This window comes from Perissodus microlepis, chromosome 19 (assembly GCF_051167445.1).
Source record: "Perissodus microlepis isolate ML-2025 ecotype Zambia chromosome 19, ASM5116744v1, whole genome shotgun sequence".
Lineage (NCBI taxonomy): Eukaryota > Metazoa > Chordata > Actinopteri > Cichliformes > Cichlidae > Perissodus > Perissodus microlepis.
In genome coordinates, this window is record NC_140479.1 from 16,209,043 (window position 1) to 16,224,440 (window position 15,398).

At 40.7% G+C, this 15,398-nt stretch overlaps 1 protein-coding gene across 1 annotated transcript in view; it reads right to left on the reverse strand.

Annotated features, from left to right (window-relative positions):
- Nucleotides 1-8,916, reverse strand: part of galnt16 (UDP-N-acetyl-alpha-D-galactosamine:polypeptide N-acetylgalactosaminyltransferase 16) — a 37,092-nt gene extending 28,176 nt beyond the window's left edge. The window contains exons 1-2 of the mRNA XM_084914463.1: nt 8,471-8,916; nt 1,781-1,962 (exon numbers count right to left, since the gene is read on the reverse strand). Coding sequence (XP_084770589.1) covers nt 1,781-1,962; nt 8,471-8,671 — 383 coding nt within the window. The 5' untranslated portion in view covers nt 8,672-8,916. The remainder of the gene's footprint in view (nt 1-1,780; nt 1,963-8,470) is intronic.
- Nucleotides 8,917-15,398: the final 6,482 nt, after the last annotated feature.

Consider the following 15,398-nt stretch of genomic DNA (forward strand, 5'->3'; position numbering starts at 1 on the left):
TTCTCTTTATAGAAACAAATGTTACAATCCTCGTGAAAACCCTCTGAGGAAAAAACAGTTTGCACCAATGACTTTAGAAAACATTCATTGGTTTGTACAGTGATGTACTGTAAAAGCTGTTACAATGTATCATCAAGTCCTGTTACCTTCTTTTAGCATGCTGTCAATGTATAGAAATTTAAAACGAGGGCTAAAATACTGTAGCAACTGTAAGAGTGGTCAGAGACTCACTGGAATATCCATATGTCATATTCAAATATTTAAATTTGGAAGTGTGAAGATTTTCTATTCCACTTATGTTGTGGTTCGCAGTGTTTGTGAGGCAAGAACAGCACTTGGGTTTTATTTAGCACTTGGCCATCATGATCAAGACTCTTGTAGGGATTATTCTCAAAGGAAATTCTCTGGCCAGTGATTATTTTTAGTGTTTGTTTCTGTTTTTTAAACGTTGAATACAGCAGAATTTCTGAAATCACAAGAAGTACGGAGGGCAGAGACAAAAGCTTGAATTTTTTTCAGAGTTAAAATAGACATTTTGAGTGAATTTCTCCACTTTAGTAGGATTTATATGATTTCACAGGTAAAAGCCTCTTAGGCCGGCTGTCCCTTTCAAACAAAGGTTAAAACAATAGGTGGGTAAAGACTGTCTGCTCACATACAAACCAAGAACCTGTTCAACATAAGAAGTGCATTTTTAAAGATATGTATCTAAAATACTGAAAAAATATTTTAAATAATAAGCTAATTGTTGATAAATAAACAGCTGGCAGTATTATACTGTACAGCTCATACTGTTTAGAGGTTATATTTTCTCCACCTACACTCTAAACAGCAGTTTCATCCAGTGAAACTAGCTTTCACGAGTTTACTGTAATTTAACAGGAGAACCACTTGTTTAATTATATATGATATAATTATATATATGCATGTATAATAACCTTTTACCTGCTTTCAGCCAAGCTCACACTTTGTTTATTGCCTATTGTCCTCTTCTGTTTATGACTCACTTGTGTTGTTTCCAGCAATTTTATGCCTCAGTGTAACAGTGAACAGAACGTGGCTTTAAAAAGGAGCAACCTGCTCTGCATAAATAAAGGTTGAATAAAAAAATAACTTTCAGTTGGCAGCCATTTAGCTGCATTTTTCAGTTATAGAAGAAGCCCAACAATCACGGATAAGTGAATTTTAGAGCAATCTGGATAAAAAACAAAACTCAAAAGAGGCAAAATATCTTCTGAGAAAAACTAAAGGTTTGTTTTACTTCAACTCAAATTGTATCTTTAAACATGACGTTGCAAACAAAGACTGGAGGAGACATTATGCACACTGAGAAAAAGGTTCCTTGGAGCCGCGAGTTAAAATACAAACCTGTATGACCTGCTTTTGTAGCAGTGCTTGTAGTGACCACAGTTACTGAGTGCACTAAAACCCAAGGCCTCTAAACTAAGCAAAGAAAATGTGTTGGAAGATTCATTCTTGATCTTTTGATCTTTAACACAGCAGAAGGCAAAAAGTTTCAACACAAGGTCCAATGTCTTCAGCAAAACATTAAATCTGATCTTTCTTTCTTTTCTTTTTTTTTTTTGCCAAAAAAAGGTTTAAGTCCACGTCATGATCTGAATCACAGCAGTTTACGCTAAACACTGCACGTCTGACGACAAACTCCCAACATTAAATCAGCTTATTAGACAGATCTTTTGCCCAGCTCATACAAGATTAGTCCCCGATCCACTTGTGCAGATCAGAGGAGGCAGACAGTACCTGGACTAACCCCGCTCACCTGTAGTGTCGGGTGTCTCGTATGGCTCGCTCGCTGCCCAGCCGGTCGCTCTCCTGCAGGTTGAAGGCATGGTCCTTGTACGGGTCGTCGCCCGGTTTCAACTGCTTTGCTGCTAAGTAAGCCTTCTCATCGAAGCTGCCCAGCAGCTGGCCCTGCTGCTCGGCCCGAGGGGGCTGGGTCACCTGCACAAAATGATGAAAGCTGGATTCAAATACTAAGAAAAACAAGGATTATTGTGAATGACTGATACTCAAAAGTGTGCACGAGTGTGATTTAAATTATATACACACACAAAACTCTCTTGCTGTCACTCAGGCATACACAGGTGATTTTTGACTGTCAACACTCCACTCGCTCAGTGCCTTATATCAACAATCAGCACCTATAATTCCTGTGAAAGTGACACACAAAGGGAACTGTCTGTCTTAACAAACTCTACAAGACACCTGTCTCCCTTTGGAAATAATTTGGGATCCAGTATCCTCCTCAAGATAAGAGAAAAAACAACTCTGACATCTCTGAAGATTAAAAACAGCTCATCTGATATTTGTAAGCCCTTACACTCTGCTAACTAAACATCTCACATTCTTGTTTTTTTAAATGTGACTTTGTAATATCTGTTCAGGGACATCCCCCCAAAAACCCTCTTGGCAATCTCTGGCATATTTCCTGCCATAATTATTAATGTGCAGCGTCCCTGCTAAATAAGGCAAAAAAAAAATAAATTGCTTTAACTTTTAATCCAATGTGAAGAAAAGTACGAGCCAAGTGATTAAAATGTAAATGCTAGTTTCTTATTCAGGTCATCGTGTCAGTGCTAACAGGGCAAAACGGGATGGGCACTCATCAAATCGGAATACATAGTCTATAAATCCTCAGTAATTGATGGATTTTCCCCGCAAGGAGCTTTAACACTCTCTGGCAGCCTGGGTGAGTGGGAGGTTAAAATAGCTGATGAATACATAAAGGGAGATGAGAGCAACCCTCATTAGAGATGCAACGGCAAAATGGACAGAGACAGAAAGGCAGCGGTTTTGTACTGCGCCGCTTTATTAAAGGTCGGTGTAAGCAGGGGGATTTAGAGAAAGCTCCTGAAGAGGTTCAGGTAAGACTGACCTCATTTTCAGTCACCCCAGAGGAGCAGTATGACCCCGCAAGCCTCAAGGATTCATGCTCAAATATATCTGCGCTGCACAGCTAGAGAGAAAGCCAGCTGAAGGGCACACTTACTATAGCAGTGAGACCTCTAGTTTTAAGGCTGTAATGTATATTTTTCAACAGTGGACCAGGTGATGATAAAGCTCAAAATCTGACTTTTCCGTTTACCGCCTTTTAGCTCATTGTTTTGATTTTTATTTGGTGGTTAATGGTGGGAATTCGAGGAGCAGCAGCCTTATTACATCAGCAACATGAAACAAACTAAACAAATCGCATCCAGCAGGTGAAAATAGTCACGCTGACATTATTCAGAATCAGTGCTAATGTCACTTAATGCCTGGTGGAGGAATCTGCGCATGTGGGATTAAATTGGGCCAGCTAGCAGCTAGTACATACATTAGCTCATGAACTTGAGCTCTTTAGACTTCTTGGGATTTCTTTAAAAACTACACTAATTTATTTTGACAAGTGCATATAGTGGTGACAGCATATTTCTGATAGATCAGCACAAAATACGGGTTTATGTTATTGAAATAAAAGCAAAATGTAGCCTGAATTCGCAAAGTTTAGACATTACAGCTTACATAATATATAAAATAGGTCTAAATTCTAGTCTATAAGTTTACTCATTATATTTTATATGATAGTCTTTTTTTATCATTCAGAGAATTGCTGAGTTATGATGTTTTTTCTACAAAAGAAAAACAAAAATCAAAAATACGTAAAATACTAAGTCTCATTCTCTTGTATATACCAAATTGAAAGCTGTAAACATGAGCTGAGTACATAATTTAATGAAATCCACTTCAATCAATTGATCATTAAAGTGATAATCAAGCTGTTTGGCCTCACTTTGTGCATCAAGTACATTTCACTGATAAGGACATATAATTTTCTATCTTCTTTACATCTACTTGCTAATTAGATGTAGATAGATTTCTAATAAAATTACTCATCTGTATGCAAAACAGGATTAATCCTAATCCTAATTTACAGATGGCAGGAGTATTTGAGGAAAACACCAAACAAAGCCCGGCAGCTTTAGCTTTGAAACAGTAACAGCTTCAACAAATCTAATCTGTTTGGCTCGATCGATTGGCAAACCAGATTAACTGCAGCCAATTACAGAAAAATTAAATTTTAAATTTCTTTGGCTGTTATTGTAACATTTTCTAGCCCTGTAACCTGATGCTTGTTACACAGAGAAATACATGAGAATTTATTTAGCTATTATTTATTTTTACGTATTTGATTGATGTTGAGCAAATTGAAATCAATTTTTCCAGGATGACAAAAACCAAACATAAATCCAATAAAATACCCAACTGAATGATATTTAAAGTGAAATTAGATGTGTTTTTTTATATAATTTAATCAAGGTTGATTAAGTATACCAGATTCCTTTAGATGAAAATATAGAGGTGTGATAATTATGCTCATTCAGCAGATTCTGGTAAATTTCACAATCATTTTAAACAAGAACAGTTCTGGCTTTTTAGAGCTAAGGTACTCTATGTAAAGCAGTCTCTTAAGGCCCAAACTGTTATCATTTGTGAATGTAAACAAGCTGTCCATTAGCAGTCTCTAAATCATCTCGGAGGGGACACAATCGGGGCTACGGGCCTATATTTATCACTGCTATTAATTTATCTTTTCAGGCTGGAGCCAAGCCTGAGATAACAGAGTCAGGCCATGGACTAGAAAATCTGCAAAACAAGTGGGATAGTTTAATAAGTATATGTTACATGTGAAATTCATTATTATGTTAAGTTCTTCTACCATAACGTGATATTTTGACTGTTTTTTATCTTCGCGTTGTTCTGATTTCTTTCCAAAATCCCTTGGTTATCTGTAAATATCATCATGACTAAATATTAAAAGCTACAAAAAATGGTACAGAGGGGATATTAAGATATATAAATAACAGAAGGCGCTTTGAGGCTCGGTCCACTGAATTAAACATGAGCTTAGTCTGGAAGATGAACACATGTCCGCTCTTTCAGGCTGAGTTAAAAGACTCAACAAGTCACATACAAGTGCAATCTGCCTGATTGCCCGGAGACGCAGCCCTGCTGTGGCTGTGGTAACAGATGAGTCCACAGAACATCTATGTAGGTGTGTATACTAATTTGAATATATTTTATTTCACCCCATGTGTGAAGCACTTTGTGTGTTTTTAAAAGTGCTATGTAAATGAAATTATTATTATTACTGTCAAGCAGCTATCTTAATTAGTTTTCATCATCAGCAAAACTGGTTCTTTTCTCTAAAGAGTATTTTTGGTCATTTAAAAAAACAGACGTGCACATTTGGTATACGTTTGGAGACTGACGTCTAACAGGGATTCATTTAAAATGAAAAGACACAATGCCAGGGGAAGGTAGTTTCAGGTCGAGCAAGACAGATACGTCCATAAACACTCTGTGAACAACAGCAATGAGCCACCTACATATTAGGCCTAGACCCTGCTCTGCAACTTTACATGGTCTGCCTCCTTTAGTAATAACACCACTTACAGTTGATCTTGGAATATCTAGGAGAAAGAAATTTCACAGTCTGACTTATTATAACAGTGGTTTTGTATGACAGCACCACACTCAGACTCAGTCAGCTCTTTAGAACTCTTTCACAAATGTTTGTAAAGGCTACGTGTTTAAATTTATACACCTGTGGCAATGGGACTGAACACACCTGAGTTCAAAGACTAAGAGGTGTGGCCCAACACCTTCATCCATATAGCTAATGTATATTGATATACAAACTTTCTTTTCAGAGAAAGATGGGTGGGTAAATTTAGAAATTATATCCCAGTGTAGGTGTCGGCTCATCAAGGATTCTATAAGAACACATGAGTTTGGAATAATTATAGAGCTTTTTCTGCTTTAGTCATTTCATCTTATTTGGGTTGAGTCAGTTAGGAAAAAAATATGCTCTGCATTTCTTTAGGACATACCAGGATCGAACAGGGTTTATACTACAGGCAATCAAATTTAAACAAACCACGCCCACTTTGCAGATTAGATGGGTTTTGGAGTTAAAACTCTTGATAAATAAGAAAAAAGGAGGTTTTTTAAAAAAAACATTTGCTTGGAATGCTGCTTATTTTTGCAATGTTTATCCGGGTTTTAAAAGCTTTTGTGTTTGGGTAGTGGAAGTTGCCAAACTACAAAGCATTAGTTGAGCTTTGTACTCTCACAAAGTCTTCAAGTTATGTATGCATCACTGTAATGGAATATGTAGTTAATCCTAGCTCAGACGAGATTGTTAACAGCACAGTTCTCTCATGAAGTGTATGTCAGAAATAATGTTTGACAAAAAAAAAAAAAGTCTGGGCACCCAGACCAGCAGTCTGAGCCGGTTCCAGGTACTGACAACTTCTTATTATCAAATCATACATTAATAATGTTAGTAACCAAAAAAAAAAAAAAATAGTAGGGGGGACACGTGTTGCAAAACAAAAGCAATGCTGGGAAACTGGAGGCTCAGTGGGAGAAATATGGAAGAAAAAAATGGAGACAGTGCCGACAGCTTTCAAAGATGATGTATTAGTGATTCAAAAGCATTTAATGAACATAAGTGACAAAAAGAGAAGCCTAAGAGGACGGAAGGAGGAGAGAATGACAAGAAAGAAGAATGGAAAGAAAGAAATTGTTAAGAAGGGAATACATGAAAAAGAAATAGATAGATGGTGGGAAAAAAATAGATAACTAATGAAGAAGATAAAATAAAGATACAAAGGAAATAAGGAAAGAATAAAGAATGAGAGGAGAGATTGGGCAATAAAGGGAAAGAAAGTGAAAAGAAAGGAAGGGAAAAATAAACAATTGGAAAGTCTGTAAGAAAGAAAGAAAGAAAGCCTTCCTCTGTACCAGCCTGCTCTTGTTGAACCGTGGGACCCTGCTGTGCCGAGCTGGCAGCCTGTGAGCTTCAGGTCAGATTACCAGGACAAACTACAGCTAGAAAATCTCAGTTTGGTGATAAAGGTGAACGACCCTGCTGAGCAAATCAAAGATTACAAACAGTAAAGGCTTCACTTTCAAAACTAAAGCATACAGACCAAAGAACAATCTGATTAGAAGTGAGGTCTGTTTATGGTTCAGCAGCAGTTTGCAGTTTATGGCATCAGCTTGTAAACTGTGACAGGGACATGATACACCTCACTCTCTCCTCTGACTGCAGTCACGCTGAGGGTTTTTTAAACTGATTCCATATTTGTTTGTGTGCATCCTCCGATCATCGCCATACTCTTGGCCAGTGCTCACACACTAATGCAAACCACAGCTTCCTCTCTTCTGCTCCAGAGGGCCTGCCTGCATAGATGCCACAACAACCCCACTGCTTGCTATTTGCCCCTGAATTAATAAATCCTGCGAACAACGCTTTAATAATTTGGCTGCTGCTGGAGTGAAACGCTTTGACATGTTGGTACACAACCCCAGCCACATCTGAGGCAATTTTATTGGTTTAGTAAATTGTGAAAGAGGCTCGAGTGTGCAGTATTTCCACATCAGTCCCTGTCTCCTTAAAACTGAACTGGATACACACACTTAAGTGATTTTTATATTTGCTTACTGGGTGGTAGTGGCATAGATATCTGAGGGAAAGTGCTTGGTTATGCCTTTGCCCTAAAAATATTCTATTAAGATTCACTTTTACTTTAAATTTTAATCTCTTATTGTTTAAGCAAAAACCTTTCCACCTTCTGACAGGATTAAAAGGAGCTTTTAGTCATTTATATTGAGTCAATGACCTGTCAGTTATTCCCAGGATACCAGATTATTTTTCTGCACTGCTCTAAAAGCACAAGCTACAGGTCTTGTATATCTTCACACTAAATGCAATAGAAAGCCTGCAGCCCGACTAGACTGGATATTCTAATCTGAGCTAGCATGTAGCCAGTTCCAGCTCTATACTGTTCAGATCGTGTCTGTAGGCTGTGTTGCAACCTGGTGGCTACTAAAAGTCAAGCCTGACGACCACCACACCTACAGTCTCGGTATTTTTGCTCCTTCCCTCAGGCAACAACAGGCGAATACAGACATGACCTGACTGAAACAGGCCCTTTAATGACAGAATGCCCGACCTGGGAGTCCGTGTTTTTCATCTCACATTTGCAATCCGGGAAAGGTCGCAGCATAATGTGGTTTACTAGGCGTTTGCGCACGACGCACGAGACTTACGGAAAGCCTCTTACGGGTACTTGAGGTTCCCTGGCGTCGGGTGTGCAGCTCAGAAAGGCGGGGAAACACAACAAAATAGGGCTGCACGGCAGGCTGTAGATTACTCTGCAGGTTGCGTGCACCTGACGAGGTTGAAGTCGGCGCTCAAGCCTGCAGCCTACACGTCCAGTCAAACTGTGACACTTACAGCTGTGCAGCACCACCTCCACTTCCATCCTCATCATCCCTGGGTTCGCGCACACACATGCACATCAACATGCAGCACACACTCTCCTGCAGCTCGGCGCCTCCAGCAACAGCGCCGCTCTCATCCCCCCTTTCCTCTTTATCCCTCACAGCCGTGCTCACTCACTATCAGCGGGATGGTCCTGTCATCCCGGTGAATCTCCAGTCGACCGGGGATCACCTTCTGCCCGTGGCCCCTGCCGCGAGTCTGCGAAGCCGATGACGACGGCGACGACTGGGGCTTGTTGTCCTGCCACAGGTAATAAAACGTCCCTAAGATCCATGCAACGGTCAGAATCGCGATGGCGTTGGCCCGTATCCTTCGCATGGTGAGCCCATACGGAGGGCTCCGCAGCCTGGCAGGTTCAGGTCCGTGCGCCGTGGAAGGTACAGCCTCCCACGCCGGTGATGAGTCGAACCGCAGCGCAGACAGACAGCCTCTCTGTCTCTGCTCGTACAGCCGCTTCTACCGGAGCGATGCCTCTCTGCTGGGATTTGCGCACTGACAGAGCCACGGTCCTAGCGCCGAGTCATATCATCTCCCCACTCTCAAACACTCGCGCGCTCACGCACGCTCACGCGTTATCCATCCGCTGGCTGTGATGAGGAGAGCGCGTCCAATCTACGACGAGCAGCTGACACGCAAGCTTGGGTGCAGATCATTGGGGGAAACAAAGGAAAGACTCAGATGAGAGATCTTCACTCCTGGCTCTTTCAAGCTTTAATTCGCGGTGATCTTTTAGTTTTTACTCCCTTTGCGCGTCACTGAAGCAACGCTGGTTGGTTTTACCTACATGAACATCACCTCTTTCCCTCTAAACCCAAAAGGAGCTCCCCTTGTTTGTATAATAGCCAAAGCATTAAGGGTGTAGGGTAGCTAAGTCGACCTCCACCCAATGCTTTAGAACGGCATTTGGAACAGATTTGAGGAGCTGTCTCGTTGTACTTCGAGTTTCCGAAGGTAGTTTTTAGAGGCAAATATTTTACTTTTAGCCTTTAAAGTTGATTCGTTTAAATAACATGAGGCATTTTTGGAGGTTCAGCATCCTGAAGAAGAAAATCAGAGGTGATATAGAAAATGTTGGGCTGTAACTAAATGTGTTTATGAGTCTTTATTACAATACAAAAAATAATTAATAGGGGAAAAATGCTCATCACATTCAAAGACATGTTTGGATGTCTTTTTCTTATTCTGTTTATAGTATAAAACCAAGAAAAACAGCAAGTTTCGTTTTATAAAAAAAACTACAAATGAGCACTTCATTTGCATTACTTAATTCATCTACCAATCAATAAACCGATTATTAAAGCTGGGGTAAGTTGGGTTTTAAGAGGAAAATCAATAATAACCTTTCAGCTTATTATAATTCAGCAGTCTGAGAGAGAACTGGGCTGCTTTACCTCAGACGGCTTTCAGGCTTTTATGACAGGAGACTTTGGCCAATCAGTGCTCTTTTAAAATCTCCCATTCGGACATTTTCAGGATAAAACAAAACTCTTATTAGAACAAAGTGGGGTTGAGCAATAGTTAAGCAGTGGGTTTTCATCTGGTCCCCTTTACTTGCTATTTTTCAGCAGATGAGAAGCACATGCAAATGACCATCTGGTGGACATTGCTTAGAACAAAGATGGGAGAGCTGTAGGAGAAGCCGCTGTTGTGTTTTTGTCTTTTTTCCACATCTCCGTCTTCACGTCACTTCGCATCACTTCAGTTCAATCCAGGTTTATTTATACAGGGCCAATTCCCAACAACAGTCGCCTGAAAGTGCTTTATACTATAAAGACCCTACTGTATTTGAGGAAAATCCCTGCACTTAAACAATCCTCTGTGAGCCAACACTTTGCGACGACGGGAAGGAAAAAAATCTCTTTTAACAGGAGGCATGTTGCTATATAAACACAGCGACTGAAAAGTGCTCAGTGTGTCATATGACATCCTGCAGCAGCCTGAACCTATGACATCATAATTAACTGATTGTTCAGGGTCACTTAATCCTGGTTTAAGCTTTATCAAAAAGGAAAGTTTTGAGTCCAATCTTAAAGATATCTCTATTTAGCTGTCTATGTGTGATTGCACTGTCTCTTATGGGTCCAACACTCATGACAAATGGCAACTTATTGATCAAGCATGGTGTCCAACCATGCAGATAATTAGGTTTTGTCCCTGCAATTTATAATGGAGGTCAGTGTAGTTTAATCTGTGGTGTGCAAAGCATGAAAAAAAAATTCATTGGTTCTCTTATTTCTTAATTTGCAAATGTAATTGGATTAGTTTCTTATGCACAGAGATATGAATCAAAACTGGAATGAAATGCTGGCCAAATAAAACCAGAACTGAACCAGCTACACATAATGAGAAACAATTCATTCACTTAAATATATTGACCCTTTTAATTTCTTCGGTACAACATCTGCTTCATCCTGAATCTAAATAAAACCTGCTGCAACATTTTTCCTCATTGCACAGGTAGGCTCATTAGTCTACCTATGCATTTTAAATAACGCTTCTAAATTTGGAGCCTCCAGCTCTCGCTGAGTAAATTAAGCAATGCAGCTGAACCGATCACGAAGACAAAGGAAGACTTTGTAGCAGCATGAATATTTAACTCTTGATTTGCACAGATGACCTTTGCAACTATGACATATTCTGTGTGCGAATAAATCAGAGGCGTAAGAAAAAGTCAGAATACATTAGCCTGAGAGGACCCCTCTCCAAAATCCATAACAACCTTTAAACGGCCTCAGACACCAGCGAAGAAATCAGAGCAGCGCAATAACACCCCAGAGGCATAACAGAGCTGAGGAGGCTGAAATTTCTCATCTTATTCCCTCTCTGCTACAAGAAACAGAAAAAAACAGCCCACAAAATGAGCTCATCCAGCCCCACCTAACAGAAACTGCTATGTGTGCGACATCCTCACAAAGCTAGGCCCATCGCTACAACATTGGGAATCAGGAATGCCGAGTTTTCCTTGACAGAAGAAGATAAAGAAATGTGATCCAGCAACGGTGGAGGGAAGGCAACGAGGAGCCAAATGAAATCAATAAATGGAACACAAACCCGTCTGCAGCTGTGCACTGTTATGTTTTTAATTGCTGATGCATTCAAGCAATTATTTTGTGATGAAGCACGCTCAGAAATGCCAACAGGCTTACTTTTCTCTGTTATTTCCGGTGTTTAATAGAACCACTTTCTAATGAGTTTATAACTCCTGTGGCTTTAAATTTCTAAAAAGCTAATTACATGCTTTTTGCATCAGTTATAAGCGTGGGTGAGAGCTTGTAAAAAAAGGAAAAAAAAGAACTCCCTTTACCACTATGGTGTATGGTCATTTCACGAGGAACACAGACAGTTGGTTGCACTGATCGCCAATTAACATAAGGTATCTTTGGACCGTGGGTGGATGCCAGAATACCAGGGCAGCCACAGAGAAAGCTTGCAAACACCAAACAGAAAGGCCTCAGTCGGGAGGTGGAATCAAACCCAGAACTTCTTTCCTGTGAGGCTGAATCAAATTATTAAGTATTTATCAACAGATCATCATATACAAATGCACAATCATTAAACAGAAAGGATAAATGCTAAACAAAGGATTTACAACCTGGCAACCCAAACCTGGTTGTTATTGAAGAGAAAGCATGCAAGGTCAAATTAAAGTTGACGTATCATAACAAAATAACAGCAGGTCACTGAGTAATCCCATAAAGCTACTTTTGGCTGCTCCCTTATTCACAAGGGGTCACCACAGTGGGCAACTCCGCATGTCTGGTTTTCACGCCGGATGCCCTTCCTGATGCAACCCCGAAGGGATTTGTGTCTCTCCCAGGATCACCCCGGGGATCTTTTGGTTGTAAACATGCCAACCACTACACTACGAAGCCAGTTACAGCATAAATTCAGAAACAAAAAAAGCATGGATTCAACCTGTGCATTGATTTTTCAATATTTATTGAGAGAGTAAAAGACTGGCAGCAGTCTCAACCAGTAGCCATCATAGGCCCCGTATTTTCTTCCGAGTGTCTTTTTCGTTATTTATTCCCTCTCTTCCATCCCTTCACTGAGAGACCCATCAGGCAGCGAGCTCTGCCTTGCATCCAGGCTGAGTATATAGAAAGGGAAGGTCACAGGGGTCAGAGCCACATCTGGCTCAAGGCTGGGAGATATTTGTCTTCATTCGTACAGACAGGGCTGCGCCTCTCGCGGCTCTGCTGTCACAGTTATCTTTGGGAAAGACAGTGACACCCCAAAGCAGGGAGGGAAAAGTCTCTACACATTGAGACAAGGAGAGGATAAAAGAAGATAAACACACACAGCAGCCATGGTGAGGTGTTGGTACTGCCAGCTTAGCTGGGAACACCGCACACTCTAACGTCTCATGGAATTTTCTTCTTACATGGGGCCTGGCAATCAAGCTCTTAACAGGCCTTTTAAAGGTGCAGAGAGGGAACCCTGGTTGCATGGGGGGCTGACAGCAGAGTGAACCTACTGCTAAAGTCAATATTGTCTCTCCTGAGATGTGTGGAAAGACAAAGCTCCACATTCCCACAACAGCTGTGGAAAAAAAGAAGTGAAATGTACTGGGTGAGGAGCAGGTCCAAAAAGTTGACCTCTAATGAGTCACGACTGATCAAGATGAAAAATAGCAACGTTGAAAAATGACTGCAAAGTTATTGCCATAATTGCCGTTATTGCAGTTTCACAAAAAATTACTGGAGAATAATAATACAGTAAGTACACATTTATAATTATTAAGTCATCAGCAAATTAAATAAACGAGCTGTTCAATGTGGTAAGACTTACCAGGAGTGGATGAGCGCCTGCAAAGACTCTGCTGTGTCCTAAAATCTCTACTAGCTGGAAGGTTTCCATACCTATTATGACCTCTGACCTCTTTGTCCTTGAGGAGGTTTAACAGAGTATTGCATGATGGGTGTAAATGGTAAATGGCCTGTATTTGTATAGCGCTTTACTAATCCCTAAGGGATTCCCTTAGGCAAGGCTCTGTCAGGCTACCGGACACTGGCGCCACCGGGCCCTTGACCACCACCAGTAGGCAACGGGTGAAGTGTCTTGCCCAAGGACACAACGACTGAAACTGTCCAAGACGGGGCTCGAACCGGCAACCTTCTGATTACAAGGCGAACTCCCAACTGTTGAGCCACGATCGCCCACAAAACACATGTGTCACACAAAACATATTTTGCATCACACTTTGCAGTGTGTTCTGTATGTGTGTTTATTATTATTATTGCAAACACAGCCACAGACTGTCACCAGCACTTTTAGTTCCGGTGAGAATCACTGTCGGCATTTCACACAACTTTGCCAGACACCCCCCCCCCCCAAAAAAAAGAAAAGAAAACAAGCCTCTATGGAATTCCTCTATAATAATAATGGAAACTCAGCCCACTCAACTGCCTCTCGGCTGTATCCGGTGATCATCGACCTCTAAGAAATACAAGTTTAATCTTGCGTGTGTGTGTCTGTGCTTGTGTATATATTATGCAAATACAAAGTGTCAGAACACAAAGACAAAGCAGGAATTTATGCGAGCATCTGTCCTGATGCATATGGAGCAGGGTTTCAGCTTCTGGTGCTTCACTGAAGGCCAGAGGGGACTTTACCGAGTCTGCTCTGTATAACTGGAGTATTTTTACATCAGGCCACGTAAAATGCATCTTTTAAGCATAACTCAGGGTGGCAGGTCTTGTTTAGCACTTTCACCTCAGACCAAGAGGGTGACTGGTTTGCTCCTGATGGCCTGGTGGAGCTTCTTGTGTGGATATTGTCGACTCTCGGTTCTCTGGTTTCCTCTCCAAGTCCAAAGACATGTATGTTAGGTTACTCTGTGACTCTAAATTGTCTATAGCGAGCGTAAAGTAACTGGCAAACTGTCTAGGGTGCACCTTACCTCTCACCCTATGACAGCTGGGATAGCTCCAGCACCCTTACAAGCATGGAAATGTTAAGCAATTAAAAAAAATAGATGGGTAGTATAAGAAGCACTCCTTTTAGGCTTTAGAGGGGTATCTAAAACTGAAAGATTGCAGACTTAACTGTGCATTCAGCAAAGTCTTCAAACCTCCATAGAAACTTCCGAGACCTCTGAGCGCACACCTAATAATTAAATGACAAAAATTTCTGGCTTTACAAGGTAATGGTTCCAGGATTATACATGTCTCAGTGACAGTAGTTTTACAGCAAGACTCAGCTGAGAAATGAACTAATTTGTTTTATTGCTGAGAAAGGAGAAAGTCACAGTTTCCCTTCTCTTGTATATGAAGCTCGAGCCATGCGTGTGAAGTGTAGTTTGGCATGAAGTCTGCAACGTCAGAGAAAGAACAAGCCCAGCTCTATTCAAGGACAAAGGTAAGGTTAATTGTTTAACAAATCACACCTTGGTTTACACATTTGTCTGATATTAAAAGATCCCCGATTTGAGATATGGAGAAGACACTCTGAGTTATGTCAGGAAGGGTGGTGTGGTGACCCTTTGTGAATAAGCGAGCAGCTGAAAGGAGCTTTTAGCTTGCAGAATCCACCTTATAGTTCCTCTAAAGCTCACTGATAATCAGATTTTGCGTTTGGCTGGTTAATATTTAGAAAAACTGCTCAAAAATATAGCACAGCTTGGCTAGCTGTTTTCCACTCTTTAGTCTTTGTGCTAAGCTGATTGCACAGCCCCAGGTTTGAGGTTGAAAGCTTGTTCTCGACTGAAAGTTTAAAAGAAGAACAATGAATTTCAAGTCTCAAGTCTGAGCAGCTAATTAAAAGTCCATCTGCTATAAAGAGCTTCATCTTCCAAACGGTTCTTCTCTCAAGGCCTTTCAGGTACTCCAGTTTTGTTTAACTCTTAGGTTTTCAGTTCAGTTCCATTCAGTTTAATCAATTTAGTTCAGTGATGAAGAGAAAACCTTTGATTTTTGAGTTTGAGGAAACCCAGCAGTCTGACGTAAAGCCTACAGATGCCTGACCTCAAGATAGATTGTATATATCCCAGCAAATCTAAAAAAAAACCTAAAGCACCCAACTCAGAGTTTCTTTCCTTATGATG